This window comes from Ranitomeya variabilis, chromosome 5 (assembly GCF_051348905.1).
Source record: "Ranitomeya variabilis isolate aRanVar5 chromosome 5, aRanVar5.hap1, whole genome shotgun sequence".
NCBI classification, from domain to species: domain Eukaryota; kingdom Metazoa; phylum Chordata; class Amphibia; order Anura; family Dendrobatidae; genus Ranitomeya; species Ranitomeya variabilis.
Window position 1 is genome coordinate 410,686,699 of NC_135236.1, and position 16,499 is coordinate 410,703,197.

The 16,499-nt window shown below is 43.5% G+C and overlaps 1 protein-coding gene across 1 annotated transcript in view; it reads right to left on the reverse strand.

Annotated features, from left to right (window-relative positions):
• LOC143776123 (uncharacterized) overlaps positions 1-16,499 on the reverse strand; it is a 152,089-nt gene that overhangs the window by 43,318 nt on the left and 92,272 nt on the right. The window contains exons 5-7 of the mRNA XM_077265151.1: positions 8,036-8,110; positions 4,894-4,993; positions 310-528 (exon numbers count right to left, since the gene is read on the reverse strand). Coding sequence (XP_077121266.1) covers positions 310-528; positions 4,894-4,993; positions 8,036-8,110 — 394 coding nt within the window. The remainder of the gene's footprint in view (positions 1-309; positions 529-4,893; positions 4,994-8,035; positions 8,111-16,499) is intronic.

Below are 16,499 nucleotides of genomic sequence, written 5' to 3' on the forward strand. Positions count from 1 at the left end.
TGTTCCATAAATAACATGTATGTTTTTGTAATTGTAACCTATAATGGGCCATAGACCAGGGGTCCAGGAGGTAGGGGGCCACTCCAAAGCAGGTGGAATTGAACATTATGATGAGCTATTGGGCTGCAAAGGGCCCGTATGTTGCTCTTGCACAAGGGCAATTTTACGTCTCTGTCCACCAGTGCCATAGACCTTAGATTGTGCTCTGCTACAAAGTAGTGTTCTTTACTTCTATATATATTTACAATAATTTTAGAAATAAAATCTTGCAAATTATTCAGCAGAACACTGTGTACATCGAGAGGATATTAAACCATTGCAGAACCATCGTTGAGGGCATAATGAAGTTTGTGCAGAGAAGAGTTCTCCCGTATGATGTCCGGAATACGTGGTTTTCCATTTGTCAGCACAGTGGGAGGCTTACTATGCTTCTTTTGCTTTGTGGCATCTTTTTTAATACTTTCATAGTGGCGGAGGATAATCGGTTTACAAAATCCTTTCTCATTTAGCAATGATACCTGTTTGTTTCTGTAAAAAGATAATTGATGTTTAACATAAGCACAACATTACCAGAAAACACAAAACGATGAAAGAACTAATATCAATACCATGGGACACAATTAACAATACAACATGTTAAAAGGAAAACTGACTGTTTTGCCCATAGCAGCCAATCACAGCGCAGCTTTCATTTATTCAGAGTGTTGTAATTAGTTAAAGCTGAGTTTTCGTTGTTCAGTTTCTTGGTTTCGATGTAACTTTGTCTTAGAATGTTTTAAATGAGCCAAAATATGAAACACATTTTCTCAGGCATTAAGATTTTTTCTTATGCATGGAAATATATATTGTTGCTTGCAAGATTAGATCTATGAATTAAACTTTAAACATGGCTGACCATAAATTTGCAACTTTTGTGGCAATAGAGAATTAGGAATATTTTTCTGTTTTAGTTTTTTCCTCCCATTCTTGCAAGAGCTGAAACTTTTATGGCTTTACATGATCAGAGCCTTTTGAAGTAGTTGTAGTTTTGAATAACACCATTCAATTTACAATATACTGTACTGAAAAATGGGAAGAGGAATGAAATAGTGAAAAAAAAAAAAAACATAACTCCGCCATTATTTTGGGGGTTTCATGTTTACGGAACTCAATGTGCACTAAATTCTCCAGGTCAATATGACTTAATATTTGTATAGTTAGAAACTTATTTTACTAGCTTAAAAAAATATCCTGAGTTTAAAAAAATTATATACTTTTTATATGTTGTTAACTGCAAGCAGGTTGATGGCAGTCCGGGCCCTGTGACCCTCACTGATCGCACAAAAACGCCTTGAGAGGTGCTCAGCTATGTAGACAGGAGTGCACAGCTCCTGCCTCAGCATGTAGACAGAGACGGGTACAAATGCAGTAGAAAGCATAGACTTTTATTGCTGCACACTCCTGTTTCCTGAGCTGAGCACCTCTCGGGGCATGCTTGAGCGATCAGTACCGGGACCCCCACTGATCTGCTTGCAATTAAGATAATAACAACATATAAAAAATTATAGAAAACAATAAAAACACCAATATGGCAGTGATGGAGACCTTCGAAAGGCCTCCTCCTGACATGGTAACACATCAGAACTATCAGCTTTTGAGCGCTCTCCATAGATTCCTACCCAATGTGGGATGCTCTGGTGCACGTCAGGAAGTGGTTAAGTGAGGCAACCTGCATTTTTTTTGTACACTTTGTGCCCAGTCCGCTATGTGTTTACTTTGTTAATTTTGCTACATGTTTTGTATGCTAGAAAAGATCTGTTTTTGTGGACTTTAAAGAATAAAAAAGAAAAGACCAAGTTCTGACTTTAAATCTGGACTGTCTGTTGATTTGTTATTTCCAAGCAAACCCCACATGTACGGATAACAATGTTATATACAGTGGGTAAGGAAAGCACTCTGCACCCCATCTTGACTGAAAAAAACCCAGAAAATGTAGAAATTTTTGCAAATTAATTAAAAAGAAAATTGAAATATCACCCTTTGCTCAGTATAGAGTAGAAGCACCCTTTTGAGCTAGTACAGCCATGAGACTTCTTGGGAATGGTGCAACAAGTTTTTCACACCTAGATTTGGGGATTCTCTGCCATTCTTCCTTGCAGATCCTTTCCAATTCCGTCAGGTTGGATGGTGAACGTTGGTGGACAGCCATTTTCAGGTCTCTCCAGAGATGCTCAATTAGGTTTAGATCAAGGCTCTGGCTGGGCCAGTCAAGAATGGTCACAGAGTTGTTCTGAAGTCACTCCTTTGTTATTTTAGCTATGTCTGTAGGGTCATTGTCTTGTTGGAAGGTCAACCTTCGGCCAAGTCTGAGGTCCAGAGCACTCTGGAAGAGGTTTTCATCCAGGATATATCTGTACTTGGTCGCATTCATGTTTTCTTCAATGGCAACCAGTCGTCCTGTCCCTGCAGCTGAAAAACACACCCATAGCATGATGCTGCCACCACCATGTTTCACTGTCAGGATTGTATTGGGCAGGTGATGAGCAGTGCCCCGTTTTGTCCACGCATACCACTTAGAATTATCACCAAAAAGGTTTATCTTCATCTCATCAGACCAGAGAATCTTATTTCACATAGTCGGGGAGTCCTTCATGTGTTTTTTAGCAAACTCTATGAGGGCTTTCATATGTCTTGCACTGAGGAGAGGCTTCCGTGGGGCCACTCTGCCATAAAGGCCTGACTATATTGGAGGGCTGCAGTGATAATTGACTTTGTGGAACTTTCTCCTATCTCTCTACTGCATCTTTGGAGCTCAGCCACAGTGATCTTGGGGTTCTTCTTTGCCTCTCTCACCAAGGCTCTTCTCCTTATGATTGCTTAGTTTGGCTGGATGGCCAGGTCTAGGAAGACTTCTGGTGGTCCCAAACTTCTTCCATTTAAAGATTATGGAAGCCATTGTGCCATTTTTTACTTTCGCCATGCTTCAATAGCCTCCATGGGAGGCTAGAAGCTGGCACAACTCGATCGCCTCTGCTACATAGCAGCGATCATCAGATCGCTGCTATGCAGCAGAAATGCAGGTGTGCTATGAGCGCCGACCACAGGGGGGCGCTCACAGCAGGCCTGCATCAGTAACCATAGAGGTCTCAAGGACCTCTATGGTTACCGTTCTGACGCATCGCTGACCCCCGATCATGTGACGGGGGTCAGCGATGCGCTCATTTCCGGCTGCCCGGCCGGAAGCGCCGGTTAAATGCCGCTGTCAGCGTTTGACAGAGGCATTTAACTAGTTAATAGCAGCGGGTGAATCGTGATTTCACCCGCCACTATTGCAAGCATATGTCAGCTGTTCAAAACAGCTGACATGTCCCGGCTTTGATGCGGGCTCACCGCGGGAGCCCGCATCAAAGCGGGGGTTCTGACCTCGGACGTACTATCTCGTCCGAGGTCAGAAAGGGGTTAAAGAGGTCTGAATACTTTCCGCACCCACTGTATAATTCTGTTGATGTGACCAGTGTCATGATTTGTCCGAGTCAGTTAACTCATCCATAGGCTCACATCCTTCTTTGCATGGTGACATGTAGATAGCTTGTTTTTTGCCCATATATCTAAGCCAAAGGCCAGTTCCACTTGTCCAAGGAACACAAACCATGCTCAGATCATAAGACCCGTATCCTGACCATAGCCATATATTCCTATGAGGCAGTTAGCTCAGCAGTCAGGGCCTGGTATTCAGATCTAACCATGTTACATGCGAGACCACCATAAAATACACAATTTTGGTGTACTTGTAGGAGTCGGGGGAGGCCAGGGCAGTAGTCATGGCCAATAACAATCCCTTTATCACTTTCTGGCCTTCCCGCTCCATACATACATGTATATCTTTCTGAGTACCTTGGTGCTGTTCCTCAAAGCCATCCATCTGTACTTGTCTGATACAGGGATATATTCCTCACAGACGGTTTCACAAAATAAGAGTTACAGTCCAGTTCCAACTTTTCAACATCAACTTTTTACTCAGCACTTCATCCAGGCCATATTCAATACACACACAGGAATTCTCATCAGGCAATGCTTCCACTTTCCCTTGCCTTCTCTCATGTATACTAAGCTTGTCCCTGGGACGGACCGCATCCTTCAGTCCCTTAACGTACTCACTGTCCTGTACTCTTGCCTCCTGTGGGGGATCCTCCACCGTTTCACACCGGATCTGAACACCGCTGCCCACACAAAGATCTGCCATATTTCGTGTGACCTGGTCCCGTGCTGCTTAGCTTCTCCTTCTGATGACAAATGCAGACCCACTAATTCTGCACCGTCAATGCTGCTGATGTGTTTGCTGTAACTCTTCAGCCTCCTGGATTCTGTAAGCTGGACTCACACTTCTGGGAAACGTTACGGGGCATGATGTACCCTGGGCTAGACAGCCCACCTGAGCTAATGGGCACCCTCGCCCCGACTGAACTAGAACAGGAAGCCCTCACTACCTTATTCCCACTATGCCCCTCCTACAGTTACCTATATATTATAATGCCCCTATCTAGTGGCCAACTAGGGATACTACTCCCCTAACGCTAAACTGGCCCCGGAGTGCTTACTTTCCCTATCAACAACAGGTTGCAAAAACATGTAATGGCATTACATTCCAACATATAAATAACAAGAGTAATATGCTTTATGCGTAGCAGTACTCATTATAAGACACAGTGATAATACATTAAATATGTAGCAGTATCACTTGACTACCGGACAGTGGCTTGAGGGGGAGGGGAACAAGGCATCAAACTATCACATCCCCTACATACTGATTTTATAAACATGTCCCCACTACATTTTTATTTGTAAGGTGTTTTAAACTAAAACACCAGTTTCTTTATACAGTCACAACATTACACAATGGTCCATGGTCCTTACATTTGAATCTGTGCAAGTTGCAACCTCTCCAGGGCCCAGGAGATCAATCCTTTCCACTCCATATCTTCAGATTTGGATTCATTTGTTTGTGAAATCCATCCTTATCAAAAGACATCAAGTAAAAACATGCATACTGAGCAAAGATAATGCAGAGTACAGATAAAATACAAGGAATCTGAACTTGTGCCTAGGACCACCTCAGGTTAAGTGTCCATGGTGTCATGTAGATGCCAGCTCAGCCACTGAGTTATCCCAGGCGAAGCCACTTCAGGAAGCCAATGGTGGTGATTTTCCTGAAGTGGCTTCACTGCCGGCCTCATCGCCAATCTTGTGGCTGCTCTGCCACCAGTGACTTTCACTCTATAATGTTAAAGGGAATCTGTCAGCAGGTTTTTGCTACCTCATCTAAGAGCAACCGGATGTAGGGAAAGAGATCCTGCTTCCAAGGATGTGTCAATTACTTTACTGGGTGCCGCAGTTGTGACAAAATCAGAGTTTTCTCTATTGTAGACATAGCAGTGCTGAAAAAGTTGACCCCGCCAACATGACTTATTAGCAGATTACTATGTACATGTACAAGTAAGCTGCTAACCAGTGGTGGGGTCGTAGTTGGACCAGGAGGCACTAGGGCAGCTAATCTGGCAATGATAATATCCTGCTGAAAAAAAACACTGTTGAGATTGAAGCAATAGCATACAATCTCAGCCCCTACCACATGCTGCAACCAGGTTACATAGCAAAAACCTGGTGACAGATCCCATTTAAGTATAGAGTCAGCTGCTTCTGCTAGAAAGAAACCAAACAATGAGCATGTCACTACTTTTAACCGCTTCAGGGTTTCTGAACCCTGAAGCTGCAGTTAAAAGAAGTAACATAGGATGGAATGTATGCACATCCATCACGTTTTCACATTTTTGAGCACTATTTTCAGTTTCTGCTGCACCTTTTCATGTGGATTTGGGGCATAGTTTGTCTGAAAAAGACGCCATGTGAATATTCCCTAAGGCTATGTGAACACGGATTCTATTTTCTCAGTTTTTGGATCAGAAATGGAGCAGAAACTCAAAGTTTTTGAGGAGTTTTAAAATTTGAGGGAGGATTTGGAAAAGTTCCACTCATTTTCTGCTCCAAAAACTCCTTGAAAAACCCTGTGTGTGTATAGCCTTAAACTTAAATCAGTTAATGCAACACTCAGCGTGTTGTTATTTCAGCAATGGTACTAATGTAAGTTCCCTGCTCCTAGTATTATGCTTACCAGCTGCTATCTTCTTTTGTTATCCACTTCAGTCGTCTTCTGCAGGGTGTGATTGCTCCAGTGTTTGCAGTGTGAGCCGGAGGCCATTTCTCAATGTAAGTCTATGGGAGCCAGACCACAGTGTGGGAAGACTAAGTGCACCACGAAAGGATGAGGGAAAGGGAGCCCAACACTAGGGAAGGGGGGACTGGGGACCCCTAGGCAGATCTAACGTCACCCTGTCTGACCTAAAAGTCCATATATAGGTTCTGCACCTATCGCCAAGCAGGAAACTAATCCCAACCTAACACTAGTGATAAGCCCTACTTAGGGAATGACGGGGTGAGCGATAGTCGATCCCCACTACCACTAAAGACAGCTGGAATAGACATACAAGGGAAACACTTATCTTAAGTAGACTAAGAGATGTAACACAGATGTCTTCCAGCAACACCAAATAGGAACATAGTCAACTGCTATAACCTCAACAGGGGGAATTGGAAATATCGCTGGCAACTCCCAGCAGGCTGGGGGTCTATAAACACCCAGTACAGGTGTGTCAATTAGAGCCAGGGGGAGGTTGCCCCTGGGTCCAAGAGTCAGAAGGACTAGGAAGGCATCTGCAAAGCCAACTGCAGAGACCTTCTGCAGCTAGATGCCATGCGACTGTCTGCAGTGTTATGGACTGGTAATTTAGGAGTGACATGCGACCAGCTCTGAGCAGGTGGTAACTATACTGACCGCAGTTCCTGATCTTAACACAACACTAGCAGTAGCCGTGGGATGTTCCTGTCACTCCCTGGACACCTCATAACAGCCGGAGAACTAGCTACCCCTAAAGGTAGAAACAGGAAAGCTATCTTGCCTCAGAGAAAATCCCCAAAGGACAGATAGCCCCCCACAAATAATGACTGTGAGTGGAGAAGGAAATGACACACGTAGAATGAAACAGGATTTAGCAAAGGAGGCCACTTCTAGCTAGATAGACAGTAGAGGAAAGAACACTGTGCGGTCAGTAATAAAAACTAGAAAAAGTCCACCGCAGAGAAATGCAAAAATCTCCACACCTGACTAAAGGTGTGGAAGGCAAAATCTGCTGCCCAGAGCTTCCAGCTTAGCTGAATAGATCCATACTGATAAGCTGGACAAATGAGCAAAACATAGAATGTGCCGAACAATAAAGTCCACAACAAGAGGACTGCAAAAGGACAAGCAAGGACTTATCTTTGCTGAACAGGTCAGAGTGTCAGGGAAATCCAAAAGAGCCGTGACTCCAAGCAGGAACAATTGACAACTGGCATTGATTGAGGGATAAGGCCAGACTAAAATAGCTGAGCCAGAAAGACGATCATTGGAAGCAGCTGCTGATGCTAAATCCAAGAAGCAGCCATACCACTCAAAACCACCAGAGGGAGCCCAAGAGCAGAACTCACAAAAGTGCTACTTACAACCACCGGAGGGAGCCCAAGAGCGGAATTCACAACACTGCAGCCCCCGACACACACACCCATGACACTTCCACTGAGAGTTTGTGACGTTACCTTTGACTTCTGGTCAGTCAGAAGTATTGGTCACAATGTGTCAGAGAGGGGAATGATGCAGGGAAGAGCTGGTAAGTATAAGACTCGGAGCAGAGAATTTACATTAGTGGCAACACTCTAGTGCTGAAATAAAACAATAATGCTGGAGTGGTGCTTTCAGTTGAATAGACAATAAAGGACTTTGGCAAACAAGAAAAATTACAGAGAATTGTCCTGCATTTCCATCATGTAAAACCTTTAAAATGCTACATGAGAATTCTATTCCCTAATGTCCATTTTCTTTGTGGCTGCTATGGCTTACCATGTTATGGACCAGGTCTGTCATTACTATCATTCTCATCAAAATTCATATAGCACTAAAGTCTACCTTTGTCTTCACAAACTCTAGACGACATTGAGAAACTGAGGGTAACTGGTACATGGACTGCGGCATTCTGAGGGGCTGGACAAATAGAAAAACAAGATGAGCCTTATTGATAGATATCAAACAAATGTGTATATAAAAAGCAATGAAACAACACACTGCAATTATACTAAAAGGGGTTGCCCAAAATTAGAAAAACATGGCTGCCTTCTTTCAAAAACAGCACCCCACCAGACCACAGGTTGTGAAAGGTATTGCAGCTCAGCTTAATTCACTTTAATGAGTTTGCAATCCCAGACACAACTCATGGTCAGGGGTGAGGCTGGTTTAAAAAAAAAGGCAGTCAAGTCTATAAAATATCAAGCATATCCTGTGTGGGAGCTGTAATCATGATGAAACTCTGTCAGAACATATTTCTGGAGACAATGATAATTAAACAATGGCTGAACAGAGATTTCCTTTTACTTCATAGAGAATGCTATTTAAAGAAGATGAAGTTTAGCCAAACCCTTATTAAACTGCATAATGCATGTGTTTATTGAAATTAAAGGGGTTGTACTGGCAAAATAAAAACATGTAAAAGAAATATCAAACTCATGCCATATGGGGTGTTGGTATGAACCTGTTCATATGATAAAAAAATGTTTGAGAAAAATATGTCAAACTCATTCATACTCACCTACTGGTTCCCACCTGCAGGCCAAACAGTAGTCTGAGCAAAGACAGAAAGCAGTGGTATCATTTCACTATCCACTGGATTGCTGCAGCTTGTGAGTGGCTGCAGTATTCAGGTGACTATGAACAGCGCGTCGTCATAAAACATCCGATTACACACTTTTTAAGTCCTCTAAACGCTACAGGAAATCACAGGCCGCAGCAGTCTGATGGTTGGGGCAATAGTGGCATCTCCACTTCCTGTATCTGCACAGACCACGGCGGGCGGCGTTTAATACAAGTGAGTGTGAAGAGGTAAGCATGGCATAGGGCTCCTTCTCACTTGCGAGAAATACGTCCGAGTCTCGCAGGTAAAAACCCAGCTCTGGCAACGGCACTCCAGAGCAGAGCGTGCGGCCGCACAGCAACACATGGAGCTGCACGCTCCACTATGGAGTGCCGGTGCCAGAGCAGGCTTTTAACTTACAAGACTCGGACGTATTTCTCGCAAGTGAGAAAGAGCCCTTAGTTTGATTTTTTTTTACATATCTCGTACTTTTTGCAGACACTTTTATTTTACCCAACAACCCCTTTAATTAATGTCCACTACTTTTAATGGGTGCTCTACCTTGCTTTGCTTTACCTGTAGCAGAAACATCATAGCATTTAGGGCTCATACCCATATGTGAGAAAAGTTCCGTAATCTGGACTGAAAAAACAGACGAGTGCCATGAGAGTACAATGCGATTTTCACACCTAACATCCGACTTACATCCGATTGCAATGCGATTTTAACATGAATTTTTTCATACACCAGGAAATATTTGTCAAAACACACACACTCACACATACATATTTCAGTATACATATATATTAGATAGATAGATAGATAGATAGATAGATAGATAGATAGATAGATAGATAGATAGATAGATAGATAGATAGATAGATAGATAGATAGATAGAAGAACAGCCGGCAATTCCTGTGCGCGTACAGTAATATCACACAGGTTAGAATAGAATGAATAGGATATATACACATAGAATACATATATATATATATATATATATATATATATATGTGTGTGTGTGAGTGACACATATATATATATTTATATTGCATATAGAGAGATAGATAGACGAAAAGCCGGTAATACATCTGTCGGGTTCTGTGAATTCACTTCAGGAGCCTACAGGATAGAAGAGATGGATTACATACAGTAAATACAAATAGAATAGGTAGATATATAGATGTCTGTGACAAATACAATTAGTACAGTGTGTGCAAATTACTGGACATGTATTTAGTTAATAAAAGATTATTTTAGGGAAAAAAATGGCGTGGGCTTGACACCTTATGACATCTTATTGACATCTCTCCATTACTAAGCCGTGGGCTTGATGTCACCTTTCAATACAAACGTGACATCAACCCCACAACTATTACCCCACTTGCCACCGCTACAGGGCAAGTGGGAAGAGCGAGGCTAAGTGCCGGAATTGGCACATCTTAGAGATGCGCCTTTTCTGGGGTGGATGAGTGCTGATGTTTTTACCCGGGGGGGGGGCAATATCCATGGCCCCTTCCTAGGTTATTAATATCAGCCCGCAGCTGTCTGCATAGCCTTTGCTGGTTATTAATTATGGGGGAACCCCACATCATTTTTTTTGGTGTCCCCCATTTTAATAGCCAGTAAAGGCTAAGTATACAGCTGTGAGCTTATAGTAATAGTCTGTGAAGCTCCATTGGTATTACCCCCTTCCCAGGCTATAAACATCTGCCCCCAGTCGCTGGCTTTCCATCTGCTGGTTTTGAAAATTGCGTGGGAGCCACACCATTTTTTCCCAATAAATAATTGTTTATTAATTAAATACATATCCAGTAATTTGCACACACACTGTACTAATTGCATTTGTCATTGACATCTATATATATCTACCTATTCTATATGTATTTACTGTATGTAACATATCTCTTCTATCCTGTCGGCTCCAGCAATGACTTTACAGAAGCTGGTAGATGAATTACCGGCTTTTCTTCTATATTTCAGTTCAATATAAATACATATATATATGTGTGTGTGTTACTGACATGTATATATATACTGTATGTATTCTATGTGTATATTTCTATTCTATCTATTCTATTCTAACCTGTCAGTGTGATTTTACTGTACACCACACATGAACTATGGGCTTTTCAAAAGACACCGGTGCGTAAAAAAACGGACAGCACTCGCATGGTGCGAGTGCTGTGCTTTTTTTTCTTACATCCATTGACTTGCATTGGCAAGTCTCATCCAAGATACGCAGCAAATCGCAGCATGCTGCGATTTATTTCTCAGTCCGATTTAAGCTGAAAAAAAAAATCGTACATGAGAAGTAACTCATTGAATAACATTGGTCAGAGTGCAATCTGATTTTTTATCAGATTGCACTCGTCTGTTTTTCTCGCAAATGAGTATGAGCCATAAAAGGAATGTGTCATCAGAAAATGACCTATTGGTTAAATCAGGTATTTGTGTTAAAGACACCTTTCACCATGTTAAACTGGCCACATGATGAAATAGAAGTTGTAGAGCTGAGAAAAATCTATTTTTTATATTTAAATATCTGCTCTCCATTACAGAGATATTAGCTTGAAAAGTTTAGGTTATAATTTATTTTATAGCTCAAGTGAGTGTTACTTGAGATTTGTCTCAGGGTCGTATAATTTTTCCCCTGCATGATGTTGACCAATCTGTTATGATCCTGGTGGTTAGAACACATGAACTGACCTGATAAGTAAACCCAAAATTAAGGTCAAGCTCTGGGAATGTGGGAACTTTACTGACCGTAATCCTGATCCTATCAACACACACTATAGGCAGCCGTGGAGCGTTCCTAACTCGGCCTAGACGCCTCGTTCACAGCCTGAGAAACTAGCTACCCCTAGAGAGAAACAAAGCCTCATTTGCCTCAGAGAAATTTTCCCCAAAGTGTAGGAAGCCCCCCACAAATAATAACGGTGAGTTTAAGGGGAAAACACAAACATAGAAATGAAAATAGGTTTTAGCAAATGAGGCCCACTAATAACTAAATAGTCAGAAGATAGCAAGGAATCTGTGCGGTCAGTATAAAATACTACAAAAGTTATCCACGCAGAGAATACAAAAAGACCCCCACACTGACTCACGATGTGAGGGGCGCAACTCCGCACCCCAGAGCTTCCAGCTAGCAATCAAATAGCATATCAGCAAGCTGGACTGAACTCATAACATACTGAGAAACATTTTCAAATAGAACTGAGCAAAAATGGACTAGCATGAACTTAGCTTCTCCACGAGGAGACAGGTCACAAGGGAAGTCCCAGAGAGATCTGAACCAGTACTGAATACAACGACAGCAGGCAACAAGTAAAGGTCCAGATGGAGTTAAATAGGCAGCAAGCCTAGCAGGAAACGAGGCTGCTGGAGTCCAGCTACAGACCAGCCATAACACTAAAAGCCACCAGAGGGAGCCCATGAACAGAACTCACAAAGTACCACTCATGACCACAGGAGGGAGCCCGAGAACGGAATTCACAACAGTACCCCCCCCTTGAGGAGGGGTCGCCGAACCCTCACCAGAGCCCCCAGGCCGATCAGGACGAGCCAAATGAAAGGCACGAACCAAATCGGCAGCATGGACATCAGAGGCAACAACCCAGGAATTATCCTCCTGACCATAGCCCTTCCATTTAACCAAGTACTGAAGCTTCCGTCTCGAAATACGAGAATCCAAGATCTTCTCCACCACATACTACAATTCTCCCTCGACCAACACCGGAGCAGGAGGATCAACAGAAGGAACCACAGGCACCACATATCTCCGCAACAATGACCTATGGAACACATTATGAATGGTAAAAGATGCTGGGAGTTCCAAACGAAATGACACAGGATTGAGGATTTCTGAAATCTTATAAGGACCGATGAAACGAGGTTTGAACTTAGGAGAGGAAACCTTCATAGGAACATAACGAGATGACAACCACACCAAATCCCCCACACGAAGTCGGGGACCCACACAGCGACGGCGATTAGCAAAGCGCTGAGCCTTCTCCTGTGACAACGTCAAATTGTCCACTACGTGGTTCCAAATCTGCTGCAACCTATCCACCACAGAATCCACCCCAGGACAGTCAGAAGGTTCAACCTGACCTGAGGAAAAACGAGGATGAAAACCAGAATTACAAAAAAAAGGCGAAACCAAAGTAGTGGAACTAGCCCGATTATTGAGGGCGAACTCAGCCAATGGCAAAAAAGTCACCCAATCATCCTGATCAGCAGAAATAAAACATCTCAGATAAGTTTCCAAGGTCTTATTAGTACGTTTGGTTTGGCCATTCGTCTGAGGATGGAAGGCCGAAGAAAAAGACAAATCAATGCCCATCTTAGCACAAAAGGACCGCCAAAATCTGGACACAAACTGGGACCCTCTGTCAGACACAATGTTCTCCAGAATACCATGCAAACGAACCACATTCTGAAAAAACAGCGGAACCAAATCAGAGGAGGAGGGTAACTTAGGCAAGGGCACCAAATGGACCATTTTAGAAAAACGATCACAAACCACCCAGATGACAGACATCCTCTGAGAGACTGGAAGATCCGAAATAAAATCCATGGAAATATGCGTCCAAGGTCTCTTCAGGACAGGCAAAGGCAAAAGCAATCCACTGGCACGAGAACAGCAAGGCTTGGCACGAGCACAAATCCCACAGGACTGCACAAAGGAACGCACATCCCACGACAAAGAAGGCCACCAAAAGGACCTAGCCACCAAATCCCTGGTACCAAAGATCCCAGGATGACCCGCTAACACCGAAGAATGAACCTCGGAAATAACTCTACTGGTCCATCTATCCGGGACAAACAGCCTCTCCGGTGGACAACGGTCAGATCTATCGGCCTGAAATTCCTGCAGCACCCGCTGCAAATCAGGGGAGGTGGCAGACAAGATCACCCCCTCTCTGAGGATACCAGCCGGTTCAGAAACCCCCAGAGAGTCAGGCACAAAACTCCTAGAAAGGGCATCAGCCTTCACATTCTTTGAGCCCGGAAGGTATGAAACCACAAAATCAAAACGGGAGAAAAACAGCGACCATCGAGCTTGTCTAGGATTTAACCGCTTGGCAGACTCGAGATAAATCAAATTCTTGTGATCCGTCAAGACCACCACGCGATGCTTGGCTCCCTCAAGCCAATGTCGCCGCTCCTCGAATGCCCATTTCATTGCCAACAACTCCCGATTACCAACATCATAATTCCGCTCGGCAGGCGAAAACTTTCTAGAAAAGAAAGCACATGGTCTCATCACCGAGCCATCGGAGCTTCTCTGTGACAAGACAGCCCCTGCTCCAATCTTAGAAGCATCAACCTCGACCTGAAAGGGAAGAGAAACATCAGGCTGACGCAAGACAGGAGCCGAAGAAAACCGACGTTTCAGCTCCTGAAAGGCCTCAACGGCCGCAGAAGACCAATTAGTCACATCAGCACCCTTTCTAGTCAAATCCGTCAAAGGCTTAACCACACTAGAAAAATTAGTGATAAAGCGACGGTAAAAATTAGCAAAGCCCAAGAACTTCTGAAGGCTCTTCACCGATGTAGGTTGAGTCCAGTCATAGATGGCCTGGACTTTAACTGGATCCATCTCGATAGTAGAAGGGGAAAAAATAAAGCCCAAAAAGGAAACCTTCTGGACTCCAAAGAGACATTTAGAGCCCTTCACAAACAAGGCATTGGCACGCAGGACCTGAAACACCATCCTGACCTGCTTCACATGAGACTCCCAATCATCAGAAAAGACCAAAATATCATCCATTTACACAATCATGAATCTATCCAGATACTCTCGGAAGATGTCGTGCATGAAGGACTGAAACACGGAAGGGGCATTAGAAAGCCCAAAAGGCATCACCAAGTACTAAAAATGACCTTCGGGCGTATTAAATGCTGTCTTCCATTCATCGCCCTGCTTTATACGCACAATATTATAAGCTCATCGAAGATCTATCTTGGTGAACCAACTAGCCCCCCTAATCCGAGCAAACAGATCGGACAGCAGAGGCAAAGGGTACTGAAATTTGACCGTGATTTTATTTAGAAGGCGATAATCTATACAGGGTCTCAGAGAACCATCCTTCTTGGCCACAAAAAAGAACCCTGCACCCAAAGGTGACGAGGACGGACGAATATGCCCTTTCTCCAAAGACTCCTTTATATAGCTCTGCATAGCGGTATGTTCTGGTACAGATAAATTAAAAAGTCGACCCTTAGGGAACTTACTACCAGGAATCAAATTTATGGCACAATCACAATCCCTATGAGGAGGTAGGGCACTGGATTTGGGCTCATCAAATACATCCTGGTAATCCGACAAAAATTCAGGGACTTCAGAAGGAGTAGAAGAAGCAATTGACACCAAAGGAACATCGCCATGTACCCCTTGACAACCCCAACTTGACACAGACATTGCTTTCCAATCCAGGACTGGATTATGAACCTGCAGCCATGGCAGACCCAACACGACAACATCATGCAAATTATGTAACACCAGAAAGCGAATAACCTCCTGATGTGCAGGAGTCATGCACATAGTCACTTGAGTCCAGTACTGAGGCTTATTCTTGGCCAATGGCGTAGCATCAATTCCCTTTAGTGGAATAGGGAATTGCAATGGCTCCAAGATAAAACCACAGCGCCTGGCAAATGACAAATCCATCAAATTCAGGGCAGCGCCTGAATCCACAAAAGCCATAACAGAGTAGGATGACAGAGAGCAAATCAAAGTAACAGACAAAATGAATTTAGGCTGTACAGTACCAATGGTGACAGACTTAGCGAACCTCCTTGTGCGCTTAGAACAATCAGAGATAACATGAGTGGAGTCACCACAGTAAAAGCACAACCCATTCTGACGTCTGTGATTTTGCCATTCAATTCTGGTCAGAATCCTGTCACATTGCATAGACTCAGGCTTCTGTTCAGAAAACACCGCCAGATGGTGCACAGGTTTGCGCTCCCGCAAACGCCGATCAATCTGAATGGCCAAAGACATTGACTCATTCAGACCCGCAGGCGTGGGGAACCCCACCATAACATCCTTAAGGGCTTCAGAAAGACCCTTTCTGAAAATCGCTGCCAGGGCACACTCATTCCATTGAGTGAGCACAGACCACTTCCTAAACTTCTGACAGTAAACCTCTGCTTCATCCTGACCCTGAGAGAGAGCCAGCAAAATCTTTTCTGCCTGGTCTACTAGATTAGGTTCCTCATAAAGCAATCCAAGAGCCAGAAAAAACGCATCCACATTTAGCAATGCAGGATCTCCTGGCGCCAGGGAGAATGCCCAATCTTGAGGGTCACCACGTAACAAAGAAATAATAATTTTAACTTGCTGAGCAGGGTCACCAGAGGAATGAGGTCTCAGAGAAAGAAACAATTTGCAATTATTTTTGAAATTCAAAAACCTAGATCTATCTCCAGAGAACAGCTCAGGAATTGGTATTTTAGGTTCTGACATAGGACTGCGAACTACATAATCCTGAATGCTTTGTATCCTTGCAGCGAGCTGATCCACACAAGAGGACAGACCTTGAACGTCCATATCTGCAGCTGAGTCCTGAACCACCCAGAGATTAAGGGGAGGAGAGAGGCTAAACACACTGCAGAGGAAAAAAAAAACCTCAGAGCTTCTCTTATCACTCTTTTGCGATGCATTAACACTTTACGGGCCTGCTGTACTGTTATGATCCTGGTGGTTAGAACACATGAACTGACCTGATAAGTAA